At 55.6% G+C, this 9,743-nt stretch overlaps 2 protein-coding genes across 3 annotated transcripts; one reads left to right on the forward strand and one right to left on the reverse strand.

The window, feature by feature from the left end:
• Positions 1-815: 815 nt before the first annotated feature.
• On the reverse strand, positions 816-4,805 carry LOC138394315 (putative protein T-ENOL). 2 transcript variants are annotated; one of them, XM_069486142.1, is made up of 6 exons: positions 4,647-4,805; positions 4,023-4,107; positions 3,558-3,708; positions 3,260-3,293; positions 3,013-3,070; positions 816-982 (listed from the first exon to the last, which is right to left on the reverse strand). In XM_069486142.1, exons 2-6 carry the CDS (start codon positions 4,101-4,103, stop codon positions 947-949), a joined length of 360 nt encoding a protein of 119 aa, XP_069342243.1. In that variant the 5' UTR covers positions 4,104-4,107; positions 4,647-4,805; the 3' UTR covers positions 816-946. The 2 variants fall into 2 exon arrangements, with proteins under 2 accessions (XP_069342243.1, XP_069342244.1); XM_069486143.1 differs by lacking the exon at positions 3,013-3,070.
• A 370-nt stretch (positions 4,806-5,175) lies between these two features.
• CDIPT (CDP-diacylglycerol--inositol 3-phosphatidyltransferase) lies at positions 5,176-8,455 on the forward strand. The gene is made up of 6 exons (XM_069485979.1): positions 5,176-5,557; positions 5,644-5,778; positions 6,444-6,597; positions 7,070-7,151; positions 7,610-7,691; positions 7,799-8,455. Exons 1-6 carry the CDS (start codon positions 5,515-5,517, stop codon positions 7,942-7,944), a joined length of 642 nt encoding a protein of 213 aa, XP_069342080.1. The 5' UTR covers positions 5,176-5,514; the 3' UTR covers positions 7,945-8,455.
• The last annotated feature ends 1,288 nt before the right edge of the window (positions 8,456-9,743 follow it).

The raw sequence follows: 9,743 nt of genomic DNA on the forward strand, positions 1-9,743 counted from the left end.
GTTTTGTTTCCTTGTGGGTGTCCTTTTCTACTTCACCTACTTTTGAACATTATAAGGAATTTCTAGCCTGTTTATCTAAAGAGTCTTTCTCCAAATTAACTGAATCTTAGGTAATTAAAATTTTATATATAAAGACAAATCTTTTTAGGACACTCGAAAAAACGTTGAAGTACTCAAAAGGGGATTGAATTTTAAAACATGAGGCAAACTGATCTTGACAACAGCTTAAGTTTTTTAGTATCCTGTGCAGACACCGCCGCTAAGCACTTTGTATGCATTATGTTTTTTAACCCTCACAAGGACCCTGTGAGACAGGGACAATTTATTATTCTCATTTTTCAGATAAGGAAACTAAGGCTCAGAGATGTGAACATGACTTCCTCAGGAAGCTGCGATAAATGCCAAGCTGGAATTTACGTGCACACTCCACAAAGCCCCCTGCACCGCCTTCTGGCCACTGTGCCCATAGGCACAAGGCCACAGCTCAGGGTCCTCAGTACCGACAGGGGTGGCAAAGGTGGCTCCTCAGAAGCAAGAGTGGGCCCACTCTGATGCCACGGACCTAGGCCTTAAGGTGCTGGAGTTTGGCTAGGAGGCTGGGTTTGGATCCATCTACCTCTGCCAACAGGCCGGCAGATAACTGCCTGAATTAAAACCATTCCAGTAATATGCCCACACTCAGCATCCACATCCGGGAGGGGGGGGGGCGCGGGCGGGGGGGAAAAAAAAAAAAGGCTCCCCTCCTCCCACACCTCCACACCAGAGAAGCCACACCAGAGCACTGTCTGAGCCGGTGAGCGGGGACAATCCCTGCCTCTTTATTAATGCCTTACTCCTGGTGGTGTCCTTGCTGGCTGAGGGTGGAGAGTGGTGTGATGATTCCAGAACACTTTGGAGGCTTCAGGGTGATGCTGCTCATGACCAGAAGTCCCCCCAAAACTGGTGCTTAACGAGTTGCAAGAGAGGAGTTTTGAAGCATGCTCTAGGGACAAAATGGGGGAGGACATGAGAGGCCAGGAGCAACACCAAAGAGGGTTGGGCTCATCCTCCAGATGTCAAGCTGTTAGGAAGAGCTCCCTAGAAGAGATTAAGAGCCTTGTGAGGCTGGGCGAGGTGGCTCACGCCTGTAATCCTAGCACTCTGGGAGGCTGAGGCGGGTGGATCGCTTGTGGTCAGGAGTTCGAGACCAGCCTGAGCAAGAGCGAGACCCCGTCTCTACTAAAAAATAGAAAGAAATTATATGGACAACAAAAATATATATAGAGAGAAAAAATTAACCGGGCATGGTGGCGCATGCCTGTAGTCCCAGGGAGGCTGAGGTAGGAGGATCGCTTGAGCCCAGGAGTCTGAGGTTGCTGTGAGCTAGGCTGATGCGACGGCACTCACTCTAGCCCGGGCAACAGACTGAGACTCTGTCTCAAAAAAAAAAAAAAAAAAAAGCAGATTAGCCATTATGGCCCAGGCTTTTCTGCTACTTCAACCTGCTTCTAATACCAAAACCCCATTAGGCGATATCAAATGTGCCAAAGGCACTAGAAAGTCATCTCCTTGAGGACAAGAACAGTGGTTTACTCTCCACTGTATTACAGTGATACAACTCAGAGAAATGCCTATCCGACTAGTCCCGGGCTTGATGGACCTGGCACGTAATAGACACTCAGTAAACATTTGCTGACTGTCAGTTTCTTCTCTGCCTTCGTGAACCCCTCTCTCCTCCTCTGCCAGCCTGTCACATGGAGAGGTTCTCCAGGGCTCCCTCCTCAGCTTCCCCTCCCTGCTCACTCTACACAAACCCACCCCCTGGGGCAACCACGCACCCACCCTTCAACTGCCAGCTCCCCCTGCTGACCTCCAGATCAGCTCTCTCTCACCAGTCCAGGCCTCTCTCGTGTTTCAAACCCCTATTTCCAACTGGCTACAGGGGATTTCCATCTGGAGTTCCCAGGAGCACCTCAAACCCAATGTGTCCAAAGGTGAGAGCGTGCCTGCCACATGCCAGGAAGAACAGAAGGTGGGCGTGACAGAGTGGGGAAACAGGAGAGCAGTTACAGACAATGAGGGCAGGGAGACAGTGGGCTGGGGACAGGAGGTGATCATGTGGGGCCCTGTAGACCATTGAAGGACTTTGCCTTTTACTCTGAAATGGGGGGCAATTGCAGAGCTCTGAGCAGAAACAGGACATGATCAGACTTCGGTTCCGCAGTCAGACACCTGGCAGTCTTCTGACTCCTTTTTCCTCCTGCCATTTCTATCAACTCCCAAACTTGTCGATCTTCCTGGTCTTTTTCTCATATGTGCCCCTCCTCTCACCTCTGCTGTTACTGTGACAATTTAGGACCTAATTGTCTCCAGCTTGGTCTCTTTGAAATAATTTCTAACCAGCCTCCAGGCTCTGCCCTTTCCAGGTCACCGTCTCCACTTGCCACAAAAGTGACTGACCCAAAATTCCAACCTCCCTGGCTCAAACTCTCCAATGCCTCCTCACCTATAGGGAGACGTCCAGGGACCTTAAGAAGGCACACAGAACGGTCTGCGGTGGCCAGTCCCTGCCGACCTTCCCTCCCGGCTCCAGCAGCTAAACTGGTTCCGGTCCCACCTCCCCCTGCCCTGACGCCAGCCCCCCACACAGGCTCACACGCTCTCTGCTGAGACCCATCTCTGCCTTTGCTCACGCAGTCCCTCTACTGCATGGATCCCCCTGCCAGCCCTTTCTTCCTGGAAAATTCCTTCTTTAGGTGTCACCTTCTTCAAGAAGCTCCATGATTCCTTTCCTTCCTGTCCCAGTTGAGGCTGGGATAAGTATTCTTCTCATTGTTTCCATTTCTATCATGGGCACGTGTCCGTGTTATATTGTAATTGGCCATTGACTTGTCTGTCCCCACACTGGACTGTGAGGTCTTCAAGGGTTGAGACTGTATTATTCATTTCTGTGTCCTAAGCTCCTAAGACAGGGACTGGCACACAGTGCAAACTTGAAAGGTCTGGTTACCACTGAGTGGCCTTGTCACACACCTTTTCACGAGGGGAGGGCAGGAGGTGTGCCTTGGTGCGGGTACGGTTTCTGTCGGAGCTGGAGATGGCAGAAGAGAGGAGAGGGCTGAGCACTCTGAATTTGAGTGTCAGGGCAGAAGAGAATAGAACTTCCTGGTTCAGAATCCCCCCTCCCCTGCTGGGATGTTGTCAAACCCTTGCTCTCTCCCCTACAGGATTCTCATCTTTCTCCCGGGACAAAGGGCATATCCCTTGAAGCCTCACTCACCGGGTGTCTGTGCCTCGGGTCTTGGTGAAGAACACTGGAAGTAGAGGCCCCAGTCAGAGAAATGACCATCCCCATGGCCAGAAAGAGACGAGGCTGGGGCGGGAAGGGCCGAGGGGATTCCTGGCCGGCAGTGAGGACTAGATGCTGGGTTAGTGGGTGGGGGGCCCAGGGCTGGCCGTGGGAGGGGGTGCTGGGCCCAGATTCCTGGGGAGGTCAGCTAGGGTTGGGAGTGGGCCAGGGACGGGAACTAGGCACAAGGGAGGGTCTCTCGACACAGTGGTCCTGAGGTGGGGGTCACCGTGTCTGGAAATCTGAGTCCCTTGGTCTTGTGTCTGCTTTTCCTTGATGGGCACAGTGTGCATATGGCAGCGAGCCAAAAACAAGGCCTCATCTGCGAGTTCTGTGCTGATCCGGGTCAGGAATTCCTCAGAACGGGATAATGAAACCTTCTGTGAAACGAAAAGTCGGAGGAGCTCAGCCTGGGACCTCCTACGTGCAAATCCTTGGGCTGGAAGTTTCCAGGCCAGGGACTCTGGGTCCAAGGAGCCTAGTATTAGAGGGTTGGGTCTTGAGATTTGGCTAGAAGGCCCTGGACCTGGGGTCGGCGAGGGGAGGGCAGTCTTTGGGGCCTCAGGGCCTAGTGCTGAGGGCTACGGGTCTGGGCTGAAGGGCTCAGGGCTCAGGGCTCAGGCTAGATTGCCGCTGCGCCCTGGGACTGGGTGCCTCTGCCTAGGAGCTCCTAGAGCTCCCCTTCGGTGCTCACCGGGCCTCCACTCGAGGAGGATACAGCTTGAGACTGCCAGCTGCCCTTTTGCTCCTCACTCCTGGTCGGTGTGGACGCCATGCCCCTGCGAACAGTCAAAGCCCGTGTCAGGCTGAGAAACCAGCCCACATCCCCCCAGAGCCCATCCCCAGGCCCAGATTTAAACAAGGCTTTTCGATGAAATATCCCGCTGTCTCCGTTCTCCTTCTGGTGGGGGGAAATTGTTGGCTTATAGCTTCGAGAGGGAGGGGGAACCCCCACCACCCCCTCTCCCCATTTCACCCAGAGGGCCCCTCCCTCCTTCTTCTCTCCCAGGGCCCTTCCCAAGCCAAGGCAGCCGACTTGCCGCCCAGACCTGGCAGATGGGCTGAAATCTGGGGCTACTCGGCAGGAGGGGAGACGAGGAGGTCTAAGGGGCCCCGTTACAGGTCGCGGGGGACGGGGAGTGGGAGCTGGGGAGAAAGGCGGGGAAAAGGGGGAGGCTGGGCGGCGCGCTCCCCGCTCCCCGTAGCTATAAAAACCTTGCTATTTGTGAATGTTCCACAGCCCCGTTGCTAGGAGATTAGGAGTTCTAGAACTAAAGACGGGGGTATTTCCCTAGCTTGCCCCGTTCGCTCCTCCGACCTCTGTACCCCGCCAGGTCCCTTCTTGGGGGGGCACTGAGCCAAGCGCCAGAAGCTTGAGAAGTTTGGGAAGATTACGCAGAGGGGAGCCCGGGGCCTGATCCTCCCGCCACTAGGGGAACACAGGCAGCACCCGCGCCCGGGGCCGCCCTTCAGCCCCTCTAGCCGCCGCTGCGCAGCCTGGGGCGGGCAAGGGCGAAGGCGGCGGGGGAGTTCGGGGGCGGGGACGAGAAACGTGGACTGTGCTAAACAGCCCCGGCTCTCGGGGATGCACAGACTCGGGAGCGCAGAATCTTAGCGCCTTATCTTTGTCTCCGGAAGTCAGACCCCCGTGAAAAGGAGAGCAGAGACATGCCCCTAGGTCTCTCTGTCTTCTGCTCTTCCCGTTTCGTTTCCTCGGCTTGCCCGGCGCCGGCGGCTCCCGGCGCCTCCCTCCCTCCGTGCTTGGTGGGAGCCGACGGAAAGGGGCGGGGGGAGGAAAGGGAAGAGGAAGCGGGCCGGTCTTAAAGGGGCCGCAGCCATCTTTAAAGCTGCCGCTTCTGCCGGGACGATCGCAGAAGAGCAGGTTCACGGAAGCCAAGCACAGCTGGAGCAGCGAGGGCCGCGGCTGGGAGGCGGGAGCGCCCGCTGGAGGGGTGGCGGGGAGGGGCTGCCCACTGGAAGGGCGGGGTGTGCGCGCCCTGCGCCCCGCGCACATCTGGGTCGGCCGATGCTCCGGCCCTCTGCGAGCTTGAGCATCTGGGACCCGGCCTGGGCAGCGGCGTACAGTGCGCCGGTGGCGCGGCGGCGGGAGGGTGAGGCCGCAGAGCCGGGCTGGGACGGCCCTGGCACCTCCGGAGCGGGCCCGGGACGGCAAGGGGGTGGCCGCGATGCCAGGCGAAAATATCTTCCTGTTCGTGCCTAACCTCATCGGTGAGTGCTGCCCGCGGCTCCGGGCCGGAGGGGAGAGCGAGGGGCCTTGGCAGGCTCTCTGATCCCGCCCTGTCTCCCATTCTAAGGTTACGCCCGGATTGTCTTCGCCATCATTTCTTTCTACTTCATGCCCTGCTGCCCCCTGACGGCCTCCTCCTTCTACCTGCTCAGCTGCCTTCTGGACGCTTTCGATGGACACGCTGCTCGAGCCCTTAATCAAGGTAACAGACACCTCCTCCCAGCCAACCTTGGGGTCCAGAAACCTTCTGCCCCCTTTTCCTGCCTTCTCAGGACCTCAGAGGCACAGGGCTGTCATTCCCATCTCTGCAGAAAGCAGAACAGAATGGCCTGGTTTTGTAGCAGAAGGCATTTAAGCTCGCTCTTGAGAAGTCATTGCGTGGGAGTGCTGTGGGTGAGCCAAACTGGACATGGCCGTGGCACTGCTGGAAGTCTCTCTGAATAAAAATCTATTCAACAGGTGTTTACTGGGGCCCTACTGTGTGCCCAGCACAAGCAATAGGGATTCTAGAAGGCATGTTTAGGGGGAGGATGGAGAAGGAATGGAGATGGCTTCTAGAAGGTTGACTGATTCTTTAATCGGTCCTCTTGACCCACCTCTAAGACTTCCCCTAAGACATCAAGCCTCCTCGTCTTACCCTGGAGCCTTGGTTCTGGGGTTGATGAATTGTGGAGATAGTTCCCCCCCACACACACTGTTCCCTCCACCCTCTCATGCCATCTCATTATGACCCTGGCCCTGGGCACTTCGACATTTTGAGTCTTTGTTTAGACTCTGCATTGGAGCGGTGTGCCAAATATGAGCACCTGTCCAGCACCCGCTGTTCCCTAGGAGCCCCTTCCCACCTAATAGTCCCCGTTTTTTCAGGAACTCGGTTTGGGGCCATGCTGGACATGCTAACGGACCGCTGCTCCACCATGTGTCTGTTGGTCAACCTGGCCCTTCTGTACCCTCGAGCCACACTTCTCTTCCAGCTCAGTATGAGCTTGGATGTCGCCAGTCACTGGCTGCACCTGCACAGGTCTGCTGCAATTCTGGGGGTGTTGACCAGTTGGAGACACTACAGTGGGGGGAAGGGGGGAGGCTGGATGGAAGGGTGTCTGGGTGGTTTCAGGCATCTTGGAGGTTGCCTTTGTAGCTCCACTTTGTTGAAGGACACTGGGGAAATCCTGTCCATCTCTGATGACCTTCAGTCATGATTACAGTTGGATTAAGCAATTCCTAAGACCCTTCTGGCTGGATATTCTAGGATTCCAAATGGGTGACAGCTCATAGCAAGGCGCCTGGGGGCTTCTGAATGCGTGTTTGAATGCCCACTCTGCCCCCAGCTAGGTAACCATATGGCTTTCGGCAAAATACTGGTCCTCAGCTGTGCCCCAGTTTCTCGTCTGCCCAGTAGGGGTGATCCCAGCACCTGCTGCACAGGGCTGACGTGAGGATCAGGTGGATGGCAGTGGTCAGGAAAGCTCATAGACCCCCGTTTCCTCCCCAAGTTCTGTGGTCCGAGGCAGTGAGAGTCACAAGATGATCGACCTGTCTGGGAACCCGGTGCTTCGCATCTACTACACCTCCAGGGTAAGCATTTCCTGCCCCGCCCCCAGGCATTCAGCTTTGGGAAGTCCTGGGCTGAACCCTGGCCCCAGGTTAGGAGGGGACATAAGCTCAGAGGAGGGCCCGCCTAGTCTCCCCAGGGAGGAGGAGGAGGAGGAGAGGGGGAGGAGGAGGATTGGTGGGGAGGGCTGTGAGTTGCTCCAGGCAGCAAGTGGGAACAGGTCCCTGTGCGCCCAGGGAGGAGGAAGGGAGTGGCTGGACAGGGAGGGAGGAAGAGAAAAGCCAGAGAGGTCTGCAGGACCAGCGTGAGTTCTATTCCAGGAGCATAGGCAGCCTCTGAAAGGATTTTTAAAAAGAAATAATCTGCTGAGACACATCTCTGCCCGCACTTAGCGGTGGCGCACTTAGTGGTGGCGGGTCGCATGGGGGTGGGGTGGCATGCCACCCTGCCTCTTTTAAGCAGCCTTTTGCTGTGTGTGCAGCCTGCTCTGTTCACCCTGTGTGCTGGAAATGAGCTCTTCTTCTGCCTCCTCTACCTGTTCCATTTCTCCGAGGGACCTTTAGGTAGGTAATGAGGGATGGCCAGGAGGGTGGGAAGGGGTTCTGGCCTGCCCAGGGGAAGTGAAGGCCCCCTACCCTGGGCCCCTCACTTCCCTGCTGCCTTCCCGCAGTTGGCTCCGTGGGCCTTTTCCGAATGGGCCTCTGGATCACTGCCCCCATCGCCCTGCTCAAGGCCCTCATCAGTGTCGTGCACCTGATCACGGCCGCCCGCAACATGGCTGCCCTGGACATGGCAGACCGTGCCAAGAAGAAGTGACCCTGGAACCGCTGGTCCCTGGCTGCCCACCTGCCCTGGGAGTCTCACTGTGTCACACGGCTCCCTTCCCCCTCACAGGAGGTCCCAGCCTCACGTCTTCCTAATGTGTCGTCCAGCCTCCTGGGATGGGGTTGGCCTCTCTTTGGTGATGTCACATTCTCTGTAATCCCAAGGACTGGGGCTTCAAATTAGGACTCAGGAGGCCCTGCCCCTACAGGTGGTGCTCCTGGGGTGCCAGGAGGCCAGTCTGAGGACCGGGCATTGTCCCATCCTGCTGGCTCAGCCAGATGCTGGGGTCTGGCTTGGCCTGAGTTTTAGGGACACTTGAGAAAGGGAATGGTATAGGGGCCAGATTTCCCCAAAGGCAGGGGACTCAGACTTCTGCCTCTGGCCAGAGGAAGCCTGGGAGGGAAGGGACCATCCGGATCCTTCCCTGTTGCGCTCTCCTCTGTCCTGTCCACCCTGGCCCTGGAAGCCTCAATAATAAAGGCGGGCGCTTCACTATTCTGGACTCAGTTTCCTTTGAGACATTCTTGGATCAGGGCCTGGGTTGAGAGGAGCTTGGGAGAAAGGGAAGATCCATCTGGATGCTTTTCCTCTAGTTGTTTGCTGTCTCACTTCTTCCTGTCACTACACGGTGACCTCAGAGGCTTTCCTTCCACCCACCTGCTTCATGTCACTGGCTGTCTACATTGATTTGTAGTGTTAATATTTTCTACGCCCACTAGAATGTAAACTCCATGAGCACACAGACTCTTCTTGTTTCCTTCTCTGTCCTAGAATGAAGACCAGCCTTAACCTGGCATATCTGCTTAATAAATATTCATGAATAGATCAGCTGGTTTCTCAGCATGTGGTCCTTGGACCACCTGGAGAATATTTCTTAAAAATGCACCTTCCTGGACCCTGCACCAAACCTTCAGAGTCAGAATCTCTAGGGACGGCCCAGAAGTCTGCAATTTTAATAAACTCCAGGTGATTCTTCCTCCCAATGACGTTAGTTGAGAATCACTGTTCCTTCTTTGTGGCATTGTTCTGGGCATCTGTCCTTAGCAGCACCCCTACCACCTGAGCTTTTGAAACTACAGTGTTGTTGGACTTACCATTTGCCAGACCCCATGCTGGGGTTTTTTTGCAGATGTTACTCATTTTATCCTCATAATAGCTTAGCCAAGAGGCTGCCATGTCCAAGAGAGCTAAAATTGATCAGATGTGTGCTGAGCCTCAACTCCTGTGCTAGGCACAGGGGATTCAGTGGGAACTGGGCAGCTGGCTTCCCAGCCCCTTGGAGATCATGGGATTGGGGAGGGGACAGAGGGACAGAGGTAAGAACGTGATAACACACTTAGGGAGGTGCTTGTTGGGGGATGGGAATAGAAGATGCCACAGCAGCTTAGGTTTTGGTGAAGGGGTGGGTATCTTAATTGGAAAGTTGGTAGGGATTGGGAGGAAAAGCTCAGTGCAGAGGAGAGGACTGATTGTTGGCTGAGGCAACGGCACACGAAGGCAAGGAGGCCAGAGAGCGCCCGGGGCAGTTGCAGAAATTGAAATAGATCTAGATAGATGTGGCTGGAACATCAAGTGCTAGGGAACTGCAGGGCGGAGAGCTGGTGGGAGATGAGGCAGAAGAAACCAGCTGGGGTGGTATTTGGACTTTATGTTTCTACATTAAAATTCATTTTATAGCCTGGCTTGGTGGCTTGCGCCTGTAATCCCATCTATTTGGGAGGCCAAGGCAAGAGGATCGCTTGAGGCCAGGAGTTCAAGACGAGCCTGGGCAACATCACCAGACCTCGTCT

This window comes from Eulemur rufifrons, chromosome 14 (genome assembly GCF_041146395.1).
Source record: "Eulemur rufifrons isolate Redbay chromosome 14, OSU_ERuf_1, whole genome shotgun sequence".
Taxonomy (NCBI): domain Eukaryota; kingdom Metazoa; phylum Chordata; class Mammalia; order Primates; family Lemuridae; genus Eulemur; species Eulemur rufifrons.